The following is an 18,179-nucleotide window of genomic DNA, read 5'->3' as shown; positions in this document are numbered from 1 at the left end:
TTCTTTTTTTTTCACCACCTGTAAAAATACATAAAATAATCGTTAAATAATTTCTATTCCAACTATTTTTAATTATAAGTTTATAGGCATTGTCTATTTGTATAAGATCTTAATAGGATTTATTTCTTTGTTTTAAACCATGTTAGTAACTGTTAATAATGTGTTAAATATATGACACCTTCATTCTTTTCCAAAGATTAAACATTTGTATAAAATAAATGTCTGTTTTTTCATATACTATTATTACTATTGTTTTCTTTCCCTCTTTCTCCTCTCAATTATCCGTGTCCTGACTCAGAATAAACTCACTTAGATAGGAAAAACATTTATAGAATTTATTTATTTATTTATTTTATATGCTGCAGTCGTCCTTGGCAGACATTTACAATTTATTCCAGCAAGTATTGAGTTAATAAAGCAACACACGTCAGTTAGATAAACACAAAACAAATAAATCATAACCAGCGGTATTATGCACACTACTTTTTTTAATTATGCACTAACTCTGTAAACAGGCCACATAGAGAAAGCTTAAAAGTATAATGTTCTCGCCTCAAACGATCTTAAAACGTACTTTTGAACAACAACAGCAGCAGAAAAGGGAATTTTTTAACTTACCGCTGTGAGCTCTGTTTGCGCTGTCTGGAATCAAGCTGCGGCCGCGGTGCATTCTGGGCAAGTGGTCAGTCTGAAGAACGCACAAGTCTGCTCTGATGCATGCTCGATAAAGAGGGCGGGCGAGAACAACATCCGGGGAATTCGGCGCGTTCTCGATTTGGCGTTCTCGGCATTGGAACAGTGCTCGGGCTGAGGCTGATGACGTGTCACGAGCACACGAGCACACGAGAACGCTCAAGAACGCATATTGAGAAACGGCCCGAGTCAATCTGGTACCTACACCCACAGACATATATACGTAGACACGTCATAGGGCAGAACCAAAACTATTTAAATTGATATATATATATATATATATATATATATATATATATATATATATATATATATATATATATATATATATATATACAGTATATATATATATACAGTATATATATATATATATATATATATATATATATATATATATATATCAGTGCTTCTCAATTATTTTCTGTTACGCCCCCCCTAGCAAGAAGAAAACTGTTCGCGCCCCCCACTCTCCACCGTGACTATCCATCCCTGCATAACATTTTATCCTTATTAACATTAAAGAAAAAAAGAAAGACATATGGTCAAACTTACAAAGAATAACTTTATTAAATCGTGTTTTAAGAAATTAAAAATAAATAAATCCTTGGTTAAACTGTAAACATGTTTGACCAACTAATTGCACCATTGCAAAATTAAATCAGATCAATAAATATTTAATTATTATAATAACTAATAAACTACAAAAACTATATACTATATATATACTATATATAGTATATACTATAAACTATAAAAATAATAACTAATATATATTCAGTTCAGCAACATTAACTCAGGAGCACAATATATAAAACACTTGAACCTACAAAACCAAAATGAATTAAACAATTTGTGCTCATTTTTTCTTTCTTTTTTTGATCAAAATGAGGAGGCAGTATCAGCTCCTCTGCTATGGTGTGGGGCTTTTTGCACTGCGCAATTTGGTACGCCACCTAATATGATGCTAACAGCGCTCAATGGTTTACTGAAGTAGCCTTCACAAAGCGGGATGACTGTTGGCAATATTCAGCACGTTTTCACTGAAAAAACTCTAGCGGTTTATCGGTGTGATTGGGGTGTAACGTATTTAGGTGACGCGCTAATTTATTTGGCTTCATGCTGTCCGCTGCGAGCATTTTTAGACACCAAACACAGCGGTCTTTCCACTTCTCCAACCGTCACTGTGAAGCCAAGCGCTAAATACGCTTCGTCGTATTTCCTCGTCTTAGCTTTCGGGTGACTTTCTTTTGTCTCATTATCTTTGTCTCTCTCCGCTTTCCTTTTCATCCCTGTTAAAAACTTTTTCATGTTGGGGGTTGTTATGTTGAATAACGGAGGCTATAGACAGAACGCTGACGGAGCTTTCTGTTGACTCAACACTGGTAACCAAGGCAAACCTGTAAGTCGTAAAATGTTGCACTGTCGCAAACGTGACAAAAGTAACAATGAGAGCGCCACTGCCCCCTACTGTAGTGGATGCGCAATTACACTTTATACTAGTACGGCAAAAAAAAAAAAAAAAAAAAAAAAAAAAAAAAAAAAAGCCTGTTCCCCAGGGTCACACGCGCCCCCCCAGGTATTGCACCGCGCCCCCCCTAGGGGGCGCGCCCCACCATTTGAGAAGCACTGATATATATATATATATATATATATATATATATATATATATATATATATATATATATATATATATATATATATAATATATTCATTGGTGAATATCTTATTCACCAATGTCTAAAGCTCTGATGCCTTCACGGAGTAGATGCAATTTTGGAGAGACTAAGTCACAAAAACTTGGACGTGTAGACCTGTATCTCTCTAATATTAGAAAAATCACATTCTAATATAAACAATATATTTTAATCTTACTTGTGAAAAGTTATCCCTCGAGCCCTGACGTCAATAGTCCGTCGATTTAAACAAAAATACTCCGCCCAGTGCTAAGATATTATTAGTGTGTTCAGCTTGAATCAGCAGGTTAGGGTAGCAGGTCGACCGCCCCAAGATGGCGGCCGTAATTCTTGCGCCGCGAAAGTCAATGCGGGGTCTACTCTTATATGATGTCTATGCCTACACCGGCCACAGCTAGCAGGAACCCGGAAGTTATTATTTTTGCTCATACGCAATGGAGTTGACGGTACAGCGTCATGTTATGCGGTAAAGATTGGGTAGTAACAAGGAGTCATGGAAGCTCTAAGGGTGCTGGAGCTTTACAGCGGTATAGGTGGCATGCACTACGCGTTAAAAGGTAAATGCGAAAGATTTTTTTTTATTAGACATGCCTGAACTAGCCTAAGTAGGCTATTCACTTCAACCAGACAACAGATAGGGTCAGAGGCAGAGCATGGTTTTCGTGGTCAGATTTACTTCCATGTGTGCTCCCTCTCTCCCCGATGAAGCGTGGTTAAATTAACATGTGACTCCCTCAGCAAAATGAAGGTCTAAGTTTACAACTGTCCATAAGATTTCAGAAAGGAAATCCGTATCTGAGATTCAGGCAAAACTTTATTTATACGTCACACGTTGATTGCCTGCCAGTCTTGTGCAGAAAAATCATTCATGTAAGTAGCACACGTTTTTCCACTCTCAGGGTAAAATAACTGTTTTCTCTTATTAAAACTTTATGCCTATGATCTCCCTTTCTACAACAACAACAAAATTCATCATTTAAAACAAACAAAAACTTTAAAAAAAAATTCTCATTTGATGGATGCGTTGACCGAGCAGAGACCACCAAAGGGGCAGGTGCTCAAGTAAAAAAAAAAAAAAATAAAAAAAAAAAAAAAAAAAGAAAAAAAAAAATATATATATATATATATATATATATATATATATATATATATATATATATATATCCTTCGTCCTGTGAAGCAGGTGCTGTACCGATCCGTTGTGGTGAAGAGAGAGCTGAGCCAAAAGGCGAAGCTCTCGATTTACCGGTCGATCTACGTTCCTACCCTCATCTATGGTCACGAGCTTTGGGTCGTGACCGAAACAACGAGATACCGGATACTAGCGGCTGAAATGAGTTCTCTCCGTAGTGTGTCTGGGCTCTCCCTTAGAGATAGGGTGAGGAGCTCTCAGTCATCCGGGGAGGACTCAGAGTAGAGCCGCTGCTCCTCCATGTCGAGAGGAGCCAGTTGAGGTGGCTCGGGCATCTGGTCAGGATGCCTCCTGGACGCCTCCCTAGTGAGGTGTTCCGGGCACGTCCCACCGGGAGGAGGGCCAGGGGAAGACCCAGGAAACGCTGGAGGGACTATGTCTCCCGGCTGGCCTGGGAACGTCTTGGGATTCCTCCGGAGGAGCTGGCCCAAGTGGCCGGGGAGAGGGATGTCTGGGCCTCCCTACTGAAGCTGCTACCCCCGCGACCCGACCCTGGATAAGCGGAAGAAGACGGACGGACGGAAATGAAACACTGAAATAAACCCAATGATAACCGTTAGATATCATCCAATTGAATTGCATTAGATTCAATCAGATGATATCCGATGATATGGGGGGGCGTGGTTAGTGGCTCGGTTTTGCTGTCACAGCAACTACAGTAGACACTGGAAGAGCGGATTCACTCAACTCTTTCTCATTGACTTCCGGTCATGTCGTGGTGCTGAACGGACGTACGGTAGAGCCCTCTCCAATTTTCTTCTAAAAAACTAAATTAACAACCTGTATTATCTTGCTTCTTGTTTCTTCAGTCAACTGTACTAGTTATCGCTGACCAGATGGCACCAAAGAACGCAAAACCAACCTCCAAAAAGGTTTTAATAACGTCTATGTTGAGCCCAGCGCAACAAGCTAGGAGTGCTAGCGCTAGCATGGCCTACAGCGACGGGACAGCTTCTCCCCCAGTTGGCAGTGGCTCTTCGGATATGCCTCCCACTAACAACGAATCCATAGTCACAGATGGCGATGGTCTGGCGGCCTTGGAAGCAGGTAGCACTAATAACCTCGTGGCGGCTATTAACTCGGCGGAAGATGACTTTGTGAAAAGGTTCGATAGCCTGCTAACTGCTATCCAGGGGGTGCAATCGGATATAAAAATTGTCGCCGCGCGAGTTACACAAGCGGAGAACAGAATCAGCGCTCACGAGGATTCCGTTGTTTCCCTGCAAGCAGACAACACTGCTATGAAAACTACCATTGAAACTCTGCAACTAAAGATAGACGACCTAGAAAATCGTAGTTGCCGCTCCAACCTCCGTCTTATTGGTCTCCCTGAGGGGACTGAAGGTTCTGACATGAGTGCATTTTTGGAGAGGTGGCTGCCTGAAGTGCTTGGTGCAGAAACGTTCCCGATCCCGCTGATCATAGAGAGATCACACAGAGTCGGGCGGGTTGACGCTGCGGGGACATGGTCCAGAGCGGTGGTCATGAAGCTGCTGAACTACGCTGACAAGTCCGAATCATGAAGGCTGCCAGGGCGAGGGGAGAAATACGTTTGAAGAATAACAGAGTTATATTCTTCCCGGACGTTTCTGCCAAACTTCTAAAAAAACGCAAGATATTTGACCAAGTGAAAAAGGATCTATCTTCTATTTCGCGGGAGTTACCGGAGCTTCGCTATGGTGTTGTTAACCCGGCCACACTTTTGATGACCTACAAGAAGAAACGTCACGCTTTTTGACAAGGCAGCAGAAGCGGAGTCCTTCGTCCTGCAACTCCAGCGGGAGCGAAATCTGGATATGAACCACGTAGAGGTCCAATAAAGGTGAACAATTATGTGACATTGTCTAATCATATCTCACTTTGTATGCAAGTATGGTCACATATCTCTAAGTGAACTTCTGAAATCATATATTTTCAAATCTTTGGCTGAATAGTTTATAATGGTTATTAATGCATGTCTATTTTGTGTTTAACACACATGGTCAAGTTACAAAAGGGTTTGGGTAACCAAGGTTAACATATGCAAGTGTGTGTATTTTCATTCTAGTTTATTGGTTGTTAATTTTATCATTGGTTATTTGGGGGCTGCAGTTTGATGGGGTTCTTCTATATGCTGTTCCTCTACGTTGTGAGGGTGGACCAGCAGGGCTCCATGGCTGAGCCTGGACGGCTCCTTGGGAGGTGTTCTCAGTGGGTTGAGTGGGTGTACTTCGTTTTGGGATTTACACCCTATTGTCTAATTGTTGTTTGCTGTGTCTATACTTTCTTGTCTCTATCCTTCACGTTTTCCCTCTGCAGCTCACTCTTAAATACACATACCATAGCTGAAATAAATTTTCCTTTTCTCTGATGGCCTCTGACCTTCAATTCACCTCTTGGAATGTAAGAGGTCTGAATAAACTTGTCAAACTGAGACAGGTGATGAAGAGGATTCAGCAATTAAAGGCTAAGATAGTTTTCCTCCAGGAGACTCATTTGACCCCTGATGATGTTTTTAGAGTGAGGAGAAGATGGCATGGTCGGGTTTTTTCTACATCCTTTAGCTCACACTCGAGGGGCGTAATTACGCTTATTCACAGCTCGGTGCCATTCCAGCTCATCAATGTAACTGAGGATCGATATGGCAGATATCTAATTGTACAATGTGTGATTCTGTCGGTGAAATTAAATTTGGTCAATATTTACGGGGCAAGTAATGATAACCCTGCTTTTTTTAGACACCTGTTTCTGTCTGTAGCATCGCTTCCTGGAGGGTACATCATAGGAGGCGATTTTAACTGTACGCTCATTCCAACATTGGATAGATCTACAGGCAAAGACGTCTCTCATGATCAAACAAGGAAAGAATTACTTAACTTTATGAAAGACCTCAATCTGGTTGATATATGTAGAAATATGCATCCTAATCAGTTTTCTTTCTCATGCTATTCTAGTACTTGCCAGTCATTTTCAAGAGTTGATTACTATTTAGTATCAGCTGATCTAGTTCCACACATTACTAATAGTTGGCATGACAGTATAGTAATATCTGATCATGCTCCGGTGTCTTTCTTCCTTAAGGTTCCTAATTCCTAAAAGGTTTCCTTTTCATCCAAGTGGCGTCTACAATCAATTTGGCTTAGGGACCCAGATTTCATACAATTTATTGGAGCAAAAATAGATATGTATTTTGAATTGAACACTCACCAAACCTCGGCTACTGTGAGATGGGAGGCCTTTAAGGCATTCTTAAGAGGCCAAATGATCAGTTTTACCAGCTTCAAACATAAAACTAACAAACAAGAATTGGAACAACTAGAGAAATCTATTAAAAGCATAGAATTCCAACTATTTCCTAATCCTTCAACCCAACTAAACACAGAACTTCTTAGGTTAAGAGCTAAATACAACATGCTGTCTACAAATAAAGCAATTAAAAGTTTAATGAGACTGAAACAATCGTATTTTGAACAAGGTGAAAAGGCTAGTAAGCTGTTGGCTTGGCGTATCAAACAGGAACAAACAGTTAAAGCAATAAACTCAATTCAAACAGCTGAAGGGGTGTTTACATCTGACCTAAAACAAATAAACAACACGTTTTCAAATTTGTACAACAATTTGTATGGCTCAGAATACTCAGACCTAGCTCCCCAGGCACAAACTGTCTTCCTGGATTCATTAGAATTTACTCCCCTAGATGATGAATCCTTAAAATCACTTGATTTTGAGCTCAATGCACAATTAATATCTGAGGCTATATCCGGTATGAAAGGTGGTAAGAGTCGGGGGCCTGATGGAAATCCAATTGAATTATATAAAATTTTTCAATCCAAACTGATACCTCCTATGCTTGACATGTATCAGGAATCCTTTAGTAAAGGATCTCTCCCTCCCTCACTTAATACAGCAACCATCTCCCTACTCTTGAAGCCAGGTAAACCTGCAACTCAATGTAGCACATATAGGCCAATCTCTCTTATTAATAATGATGTTAAAATTTTGTGCAAAGTGTTAGCTAGAAAGTTGGAGCCACTTTTACCCATGATGGTCCACCCTGATCAAAATGGTTTTGTACAAGGAAGACAGGGTTTTCACGACATCAGAAGGGTGTTTAATGTAATTTTTGAGAAATCTGAAGTTCCAGACAATGCTATCCTGTCACTGGACGCAGAGAAGGCCTTTGACAGGATAGAATGGCAATATATGTTTGCTGTTATGGAACGCTTTGGTATAGGAGGGAAATTTCTTAGCTGGGTAAAGCTAATTTACTCAAACCCACAAGCTGAAATTTTTACCAATGGTCCAACTTCATCTTCCGTTAAATTGAAACATGGGACAAGGCAGGGATGCCCCCTTTCTCCTCTGCTGTTCTCATTGGCCATCGAACCTTTAGCTATGGCAATTCGCAAACACAATAACATAACCGGGATAAAATTAGGGAGCTTAGAACATTGTATAGCCTTGTATGCAGACAACATAATCCTGTTTTGCTCCAAGTTGGGTAACACCATGTCCACAATAACTGATTTAATTAAGTCTTTTGAAGTTTTTTCAGGATATAAGGTAAATGATGCTAAATCTGAAATACTGTACCTATCAGATAAAGAACGTCTCAATCCTCCAGTTTCTACTCCATATGTAGCGTCTAAACAAGGATTTACCTATGTAGGTGTTAAAGTTACCCCTACAATAAACAATATTATTCCAACTAATTCTAACCGCCTTACAGAATCAGTGATGCAGTTTGTGGAAAGGTGGTCCAGATTACCCATTTCCTTCGCGTTAATATTATAAAAATGACAATATTGCCCAAATCTTTATACATTTTCCAATCAGTTCCACTCTCCCCTCCCCTCTCCTTCTTTAAGGAGATAAATAAAACTTTTTCCAACTTTATTTGGAATGGTAAGCATCCTAGAGTGAGACTGTCCCTTTTATATCTGCCTTATGACAGAGGTGGTTTACAATTGCCTAATTTACAATGGTATTTCTGGGCAGCCCAGATCAGGGCAGCTATGTTTTATTTTATTCCCAGAGAGCCCCCAGCGTGGGTTACAATGGAGTCCCAGCTGATCTCTATTCCTATAAACTTATACTTGTATTCATCAGACAGGAAAAAGCTTATTAAACAAACAAAAAAACCCTTTTCTGAAAAATACAATGCTTGTCTGGCAAGAAGTACTTGATTATCTGGGAGAAAAGCAACAGCTATCCCAGTTCTCACCCATTTTTGGAAACAGGGACTTTGTTCCAGGTAGAGCAGACCCAGGTTTTAAACTCTGGTCTGCTAAGGGGCTAGCTAAGGTATCTGATCTTTTTATAGAGAGAGTATTTATGTCATTCGAAGAACTTAAAAACAAACATGACATTCCTACCAAACATTTATATAAATATCTTCAAGTTAGGAATTTCATTTTATCCAAGCAACAAAGTCTTGATCTACCCTGTTTGTCTCCATTAGAAGACATTATTGTAGGTCACCTATGTGACAGAGGACAGGTGTCTCTAATTTATTCCTTGTTAATTGACAAATGTAAAGAATCTTCGGCCAACATCCTAAAAGCATGGGAAGCGGACTTGGGAGAGAGTTTGATGAGTGAGGAGTGGTCAAAGGCCTGCACTTTGATTCATACACAATCTGCTAACACAAATTCCAAATTATTACAATACAAATGGCTGACTAGGCAATACATCACTCCAGTTAAATTGCATTATTTTAACCCTAATATTCCTGACACTTGCATTAAATGTACCTCCCAAAAAGGTTCCTTATTTCATTGTATATGGGCATGTCCTCGAGTGTTGGCTTTTTAGAAGGATGTGTTGAGAGTGATTGGTCAGATGATTGGCAAAAAGGTTCCTTTAAATCCTAAAATGTGCATCTTGAATATTTATCCTGAAGACTTTGTTATCCCAAACAACTTGAGACCTTTACTTAATATCCCCTTTTTGGAAGCTAAACGCTGCATTGCACTCTCTTGGAAAAAAGGGACATTATGTGGAATTTCACAATGGACCACACAAATGACGTTCTACTTTGCACTTGGAAAAATCAGTTATTTCACTAAGAATAAGCTTGATAAATTTTGGGCGGTCTGGTCTGTCTTTTACACTTGGCTGTGCCAAAATGATATCCAACTTGATGGATGGAAAGAGGATTGCTTATAAGGTCATATGGTGAGTCAAACTGATGTTTTCGTTAGTTGGTCAATTGAGGGTCTGCTGCAACCCCCCCCCCCCCTTTTTTTTTTTTTTTTTTTTTTTTTTTTCCCCCTACCCTGTGTATATATCCTTTGGATTTTGTCTGGTTTAGGTCCTTATTTTAAGTATTTGTAAGTGTATAAATGTATGTTTCTTGTTCTCCTGTTAAAATCAATAAATAGATGTTTTTAAAAAAAAAACTCTCACATTTTTAACCGACCAGACATCTAGATATGGTAGTAGAGATGTTCTACTTTTGTTAAGATGTGTAAGAGGAGTGTCAACACTTTATTGTACAGTTTATGGTTAAAACAGAAAAAACACACAACTGTTCTCCTGTTTGTTTCAAAATGCCTAATATAATGATAATCACTTCTGTTTAATCTTCATTCACAACATTTCTGCTCAATATTTTACCTTCGAAACAGGTACGGCTCGCTTCCAGGTTTCTGACGAATTTCTGATCGTCACTCTGTCGGCTGTCACCAAAAGCTCCACCTTCCTGAGTCCATTCTGGCCGTCTTCATTATGTTGTTTCTAGATAGACCTGCATGAATGGATCAAATGAAAACAGACCCCAAATGTACAAATGATACTGAATAAAGTAATAAAGTAGTATTATTAGTAGTAATATTATTACGCTCTTTTTTTTTTTTTTTTTTTTTTTTTAAGGAAAAAAAAAAAGTTTATTTTAAGCATTGCAGAAATCATGGATGTCAACAAAGTTCATGTTGTTTGGGCCCATTGATGTCTTTTGCATCAGTGTTGACCTGGGACCTTAAAGTCAATATGACTGGTACAGACCTGAGTGTAAACTTTGAGACTAATCTTTAACTTTGATGCACAGTTAAAATCTGACGTCCGGTCCAGCTTTTTTAAACTGATAAACCTGACTAAAGACTTTAATCTATGCTTCATTAGAAACTTAGATTATTGTACTCTACTTTTTTCTAGTCTTAGCAAAACTCTAGTGGCTTGACTGCAGCTGGTCCAAAATACTGCTGCTCTTATTATTAGTGCTCCCATTAAGTAAGAGCACATTTCTCCAGTTTTAGCAGAAAATCATTGGCTACTGGCCCACATTTGGATTGACTATAAAAACCTTTTATTTTAAATATCTTTGCGTGTGGGACTTTAATGGAATCTATCTATCTATTGGAGGTCGTCAAGACTAGTTAAAGCGCTATACAAGTACAAGCCATTTACCATTTACCTCTATCTATCTATCTATCTATCTATCTATCTATCTATCTATCTATCTATCTATCTATCTATCTATCTATCTATCTATCTATCTATCTATCTATCTATCTATCTAATCATTTAACAGCAGACGGAATGGAAACTATTGGAGGAGCTGTATTTCAAACAGTGATGCTGAGCTTTTCTAAAAATAAGAAATATCCAGATGCTTGTCTGATCTGTGTGTTTTTTATTGTTTTCTTCTCTTAAATAGAAAGTGGAATATCTGCCCAGGTGGTGGCCGCTGTTGACATAAATACCACAGCCAACAAAATCTACAAACACAATTTTCCAGATACTCCTCTCTGGAACAAGACCATTGAGGTAGGTAGTAATTGGAGCCCCGTCACACAAAGCTGAACTCAGTATATTTTTATACAATGTGCGTCCACATTAAAAGATGCAACAACACTGAAAACGCTGTATCAGTTATGCCAGGCCTTGGTAGTAGTGCAGGGCGAAATCATGTATCACGATATGGACTATTTTATATCACAATAACATATATATCGCAATATGCCCCAATTAAGTAAGTTTTCCACAAATCTCTGAAAAATATGACAAAACATAATTACTTACTTTATTCCAACTTTATTTTGAAGTGACATTTATAGAACTGTCACAAATTAGAAAAATAAATTGTAGTGCAGCAACATAAATAAATACATGGGTTGGACAATGAAACTGAAACACCTGGATTTAGACCACAATAATTTATTAGTATGGTGTAGGGCCTCCTTTTGCGGCCAATACAGCGTCAATTCGTCTTGACATATACAAGTCCTGCACAGTGGTCAGAGGGATTTTAAGCCATTCTTCTTGCAGGACAGTGGCCAGGTCACGACGTGATGCTGGTGGAGGAAAATGTTTCCTTACTCGCTCCTCCAAAACACCCCAAAGTGGCTCAATAATATTTAGATCTGGTGACTGTGCAGGCCATGGGAGATGTTCAACTTCACTTTCATGTTCATCAAACCAATGTTTCACCAGTCTTGCTGTGTGTATTGGTGCATTTTCATCCTGATACACGGCACCTCCTTCAGGATACAATGTTTGAACCATTGGATGCACATGGTCCTCCAGAATGGTTCGGTAGTCCTTGGCAGTGACGCGCCCATCTAGCACAAGTATGGGGCCAAGGGAATGCCATGATATGGCAGCCCAAACCATCACTGACCCACCCCCATGCTTCACTCTGGGCATGCAACAGTCTGGGTGGTACGCTTCTTTGGGGCTTCTCCACACCGTAACTCTCCCGGATGTGGGGAAAAAGGCAGCTTTTCAGTACTCTGCCCCCACAGCATGGAACAATCTTCAGAAAGACTGGAAGTTGAAGGATTTGATTCCGATTGGACATTTTAAACGATTGCTCAAAGGTTTGGAAATGAAATCTATGGTTTGTAACTGTTTTATGAAATTCTAATTTAGATAGATGTTATTGTAAACTGTAATGTAAATTGTAATGTAATCTTTTGCCTCTATCTTGGCCAGGACTCCCTTGAAAAAGAGATTGTTAATCTCAATGGGACTTTTCCTGGTTAAATAAAGGAATACTACTAATAATAATAAAACAGTAAAGATGGACTCATCAGAGAACAATACATGTTTCAAATTGTCCACAGTCCAAGATTTGCGCTCCTTGCACCATTGAAACCGACGTTTGGCATTGGCACGAGTGACCAAAGGTTTGGCTATAGCAGCCCGGCCGTGGATATTGACCCTGTTGAGCTCCCGACAGACAGTTTTGGTGGAAACAGGAGAGTTGATGTGCACATTTAATTCTGCCGTGATTTGGGGAGCCGTGGTTTTATGTTTTTTGAATACAATCCGGGTTAGCACCCAAACATCCCTTTCAGACAGCTTCCTCTTGCGTCCACAGTTAATCCTGTTGGATGTGGGTCGTCCTTCTTGGTGGTATGCTGATATTACCCTGGGTACCGTGGCTCTTAATACATCACAAAGACTTGCTGTCTTGGTCACAGATGCGGCAGCAAGACTTGCACCAACAATTTGTCCTCTTTTGAACTCTGGTATGTCACTCATAATGTTGTGTGCATTGCAATATTTTGAGCAAAACTGTGCTTTTACCCTGCTAATTGGACCTTCACACTCTGCTCTTATTCGTTCAATGTGCAATTAATGAAGATTGGCCACCAGGCTGGTCCAATTTAGCTATGAAACCTCCCACACTAAAATTAGAGGTGTTTCAGTTTTGTTGTCCAACCCCTGTACATACAATGAGGCGAGGTAGTGCTACAGTACCCTTGGTTTTTAAATTAAATTACCAAAATAAATAAATCAAAGTGCACTGATGTTTAAGTTTGAGTAGAAAAGCACACATTTTTGAATAAAAGTTAGTTACAAAAAATAAAAAAAATAAAGTTTTTCAAGTTTCTGAAATCTTTCACCTTTTAGTGCAAAGTTTGCATACCATAATGGCAATATAAATGATCAAAATTAAATAAATCAGGGTTGAATATAACTATAAACTGTTTAAGGCATCAACCATCCAAAAAGTGCAAACATAAAGGATACATTGTCAACGTCGTTTCTGTCAAATCTATAGGTTGAGTGCGAGGAAGACAAGTTGGTCAACTGTATTTGGCTTAAGATATGACCTCTTACATGTGACAATGTTCCCAGTCATACTGAAGGCCCGTTCAGATGAAGAACTAGTAGCAGGAATGCACAAATACTTCTTAGCAAGCCTGGCCACTAATGGGAAGTTTAACTCATGTTGTTTCCACCATTCCAGAGGGTCAGCCTCTGAATCGGGCCCAAGTGTCTGAAGATACATGGAGAGCTCCAGTTCAATGGATGCTCTGCTTGACTGAGAGCGGCTGGTGCCTTGGCCTGCAGCTGGGGCCTTTTTTGAAGTAGCTCCCCAAACTCTGAATAATCTTTAGCAGCTGGTGGTGAAATGGAGGTGGCTGTTTCTGCACTTTCAGGTGCCGGCATTGCCATGTCCACCAGCTCTGCTGCAGCTTTCAAATTTATGAACTCCACCCTCTCTTCCTTCATATAGGCTGTCTTAAACTGTGGGTCAACAAATGTCGCCATGTCTAGAAGGTTGTTGGTGGTACAGTCATCATACTTTTCATTGAGGTACTTAAGGATACCCTCTTTGATTGCTTTTGAGAGCTCTGTGTCCCCATCTTTCTGGCTGAGTATTTCGTTGTTGAAGAGGTGCAGTACTGGTTTCAGAAAAGATACGGTGACGTACTTCTCCACCGATAAAGCATCAATAAACTCGAACAGTGGACCCAGTGCCTTGTTCATGGACTCTAGTACCATCATATCTTGCCAGCTTGGCACCAGATTTCTTGCCTAAGTCAGATAACAAAGGAAATGGGATACTTTCATCAGGAGGTGAATCGAGGCTGCAAACTTAATCAGAATCCAAGGAATCAGTGTGCAATGTCCAGTTTCCATGTCTCACCTTCTTGTCTGCAAGAAGGACCTGTGACAGAGCTTTCTCCTGCTCCAGGAACCTCTGGATCATCTGCTGCCGTGAACCCCATCTTGTGGGGGTTTCAGTGATGAGCTGATGGGGAGGCAATCCCAGCACTGCTTGAGCCTTGGCCAAATCACGTTTTCTCTTCCACGAATTGGAGAATGCACTCACAACCTTTTTACAGACCCCAACTGCACGTTCCACAGCCTGCTTTGTAGATGCTGGTGTGAGAGATTTCAAAGTGTTCTCTGTATAGATAAAAGAAAAATGTATGCTATTTAATAACAAATGTGAATTTTATGACATAAATCATAAATACATTTAATTAATAATAAAATCTAATTAATGATCAAACATAAAACAGGATCACCAACAAGTTAAATTTCAGTAATATTTTGTTGTTGTAAGTTTAATTAAGAATCGTCAATGTCACCACTTGTTACCATGGTGAAATTATTGAGAAACATGCCAGCTCAAGAAGTACACAGATAACATAATACACAGAAAAAAACAGACACGCTCCCTCAGTGATGCACTCATGCTTGCACTAAATTACACTTACCAATAGCTAGCTGGAGATGGTGACCAAAGCATTGTAGCCGTTGCCATTCATTCAGTTCCATTGTAGGGATGTTGTTGGTGGCATTATCTGTGGTGACACAGACTAGGTGGCATTCTTGCAGCCCCCATGACTCCAGTGTATCTCTCAGACCTAGATAGATAAACGCTTTTATTTATATATATATATATATATATATATATATATATATATATATATATATATATATATATATATATTATAAATAGAATAAATATGCAGCAATAGCAGAATGACACAATTACTGCTCCTGTAACATACCTTAGGCTAACATGGCTCCTGTGTGGTCATCTGGAAAGTAGGCAGTCTGTAAGCAGCGAGTGCAGAGGGTCCAGTCATCCCTGATGAAATGGATGGTTACACTCATATAGGGCTGCATCACCCTGCTTGTCCACAGGTCTGTTGTCAAGGCGTAATGTACCGCACTGCAAACCTCCTTTTCTACTTTGGCCCGGCATGTGTCATATAAACGAGGCAACTCCACTTGGCTGAAGTGCTTGCGACTGGGCATAACGTACCTCGGGTCAGGGACTTTGACAAGCTCTCTGAAGCTCTCCTTCTCAACTTTGTACACGGGGACCATGCCATTATATATGTAATGTGCAATGGCAACTGTGATTTGTTTATGTCTGAGAAGCTGAGAAGTTTTCTCATATGGGGTGCATCGTGCTAATGACTCCGTTATCTTCGGCTGACTATGATTTTATTTTTGCAACTTCCTCCCGCTGTTTCACAAGTTGCTTTACCTCGCACTTTTTGGATCCTTATGTATTCTTTTTCGTGGTTCTTCTTTAAGTCATAGAAGAGGTTTGTCGTGTTGCCGTCAGGTGAGGGAACAGTCTTGTAGCATAGTTTGCAAATGACCGTTGTCTGCTCCGTGTCAGACTTCTTAAATCCAAAATGTAACCAAATCACAGACGTACCCCCTCTTTTTGGTAAAAAGTGCTTCATCTTGGGTTGCCGGCGTAGCTGTCTCTGTTTGTTGCGACCACGGGTTTAAGACTTCACCCTCTTGCGTCTCCATCTCTCAGCTCTCATGAGTTAAGTAACGTAAAGCATGTCGCAAATCCGCGTGTGAGTCAAAAGCCGTAAAGCAGCGTCATGTTCCAAAACCACAAGACGGCGCTTCTTTGTGAATTAAAAAAATAAATCTTGTTTATCACTTATAAGCTGTGTGTAGGCTACATGACGAATATGTTCGTCGTAGTCTACCTTGTGAAATATTTGCTTAAATATGAGATAAAATGGTGTTAGGAATGATAGAAACAATAGAATAGAATTAGCACTGTAGACACTTTTATATTGTCCGTACGATATGTATCGTCCTATCACCCAGCCCTACTTGGTAGTGCTGTGGACACTGCCATTGAGACATGCAAAAAACAGCGCATGCACAGACAACTGTGAGGTAAACAGGACATCAGGGTTTTGCCCAGAAAACTGGCTAAGCCTGGCAGTAGCTTAGTTTTAAATGTGTTTGCTTCCAATGACTTAAAAAGCACACACAGCATTAAAGGACCGGGGTGCACGCACTGGTTTGTTCTTTAATGCTTCATTATTTTTTATTCAGCTGTGCAATAGAGTGTTGTGTGGTGCAGCACTGCACAGACTGAAGGGGGAGTTCAGACAAACAATACCAAGTCCATCCATCCATCCATCCATCCATCCATCCATCCATCCAGCCATCCATCCATCCATCCATCCATCCAGCCATCCATCCATCCATCCATCCATTGTCTTCCCCTCATTTGTGAACAAGACCCCAACAATACCAAGTCATTTGGCTATTTGTGTTCATCAAGGTAATAGTTTTGGAACGTGATGTCACTGTTATAGGAGCGGTTAGTGGCGTGGTGGGTAGTGGGATACGAGCATCATATTGAATGGACATATCATTGAAAACAAACTTTTCTCTTGCAATTTTTAAGCTGTAGGTAAATACAATTTAGCCATGGTAAAGGTCTATAGTGTTTCCTCTGTTCTATAAAGAGGTTTGCATTTTTTCTCCTGGCTGGTTTACACACAGGGTTTCCCTGGGGTCATGAAAAGTTTTTTAGGGTTTGTGTGAGGATTGGGACAGGGTCATAGTAACGTTCTCAGCTAATGCCAATGTGCGTTCCCCTTCCTTTCCAGTTTCCGCTTGCTGCAATTGCACACTTGTAGTGTTTATCTATCTGCTGAGCTGTTCGATTGTTCGATGAATCATGACAGTTATTATCAATAATATAATTTCTTTTTTTCTGGATTATTGGTTTAGTCTTTTATGTCTATGTCTCTAGTAACTTTTTCCCTTCCTTTTAGGCAATTCTGTCAAAGTTGGTTAGATGAAAAGTTTATAAATACATTTTGATTGATGCATAGGCTGTGTTTATCCATTATTTCAGTTTACTCTCTGAAATTGTCTTATACCTGAGTTAACATTTAGGTGAATTTTTCTGTGGTTTAAATTGTGCCTATTGTTTGATGTTCAAACCTCATTTAAATATCCTTGTTTGATGAAGGGAATACCACTTGATGACTTCAACAAGTTATGTTTTGATATGATATTGATGAGCCCTCCTTGCCAGCCTTTTACCAGGTAAGTTATTTTCTTTGTTTTTTCTTTTTACAAACAAGTCATATTGCTGGGCGATAAATAGATTTTTTTGGAGTAATTCGAATTTGCAATTTATTTAAATTTAATTTTTGGAAAATCAAGATTTTTTTTTCTCCAGCGCAAAAAAGCTATCACTCCTATAAGGGGAAATTGTTGCATATATACATATAAACATAAACAATTCAATAGGACAAAAAAACACAATTTAGCCCTCTTGAAAGTAAAGCACATATTTTGAAGTAGGGCTGTAACTAACGATCATTTTAATCGATTAATCAGTCAATTATTTTTACGATTAAATGATTAATCGGATGGGGAAAAAAAGTTGTATTTGCATTTCTTTTTTCCAAAATTGAACATTTGGAATGAAAGACCTAATAAGCACACAAAACACAAATTGCTACTTAGTTCTGTTGCAATAATATTGGGTAACTAGAACATTTCAGAAGAAATTTAAGAAGGCGCCCACCGTATGTGCTGAAAAGGAAATGTAAGCTCTTCAGAAAGAATGCTGCTCATTTCAAATATGT

At 39.4% G+C, this 18,179-nt stretch overlaps 1 protein-coding gene across 1 annotated transcript; it reads left to right on the top strand.

Moving 5' to 3' along the window:
* Positions 1-2,782: 2,782 nt before the first annotated feature.
* Positions 2,783-17,668, top strand: LOC118559544 (tRNA (cytosine(38)-C(5))-methyltransferase-like). The gene is made up of 3 exons (XM_036130259.1): positions 2,783-2,944; positions 11,216-11,325; positions 17,555-17,668. The coding sequence occupies exons 1-3, from the start codon at positions 2,881-2,883 to the stop codon at positions 17,633-17,635; spliced, it is 255 nt and encodes an 84-aa protein (XP_035986152.1). The 5' UTR covers positions 2,783-2,880; the 3' UTR covers positions 17,636-17,668.
* Positions 17,669-18,179: the final 511 nt, after the last annotated feature.

Source organism: Fundulus heteroclitus, unplaced genomic scaffold, assembly GCF_011125445.2.
Source record: "Fundulus heteroclitus isolate FHET01 unplaced genomic scaffold, MU-UCD_Fhet_4.1 scaffold_316, whole genome shotgun sequence".
NCBI lineage: Eukaryota > Metazoa > Chordata > Actinopteri > Cyprinodontiformes > Fundulidae > Fundulus > Fundulus heteroclitus.
This window is presented reverse-complemented; position numbering and strand designations above follow the sequence as displayed.

Excerpts from the sequence above, each read along its gene's own strand:
- LOC118559544 (XM_036130259.1), top strand. The coding sequence starts at position 2,881 with ATGGAAGCTCTAAGGGTGCTGGAGCTTTACAGCGGTATAGGTGGCATG. Across the intron at positions 2,945-11,215 it reads CATGCACTACGCGTTAAAAG|AAAGTGGAATATCTGCCCAG; the intron begins GTAAATGCGAAA and ends TCTCTTAAATAG. Across the intron at positions 11,326-17,554 it reads TCTGGAACAAGACCATTGAG|GGAATACCACTTGATGACTT; the intron begins GTAGGTAGTAAT and ends TGTTTGATGAAG.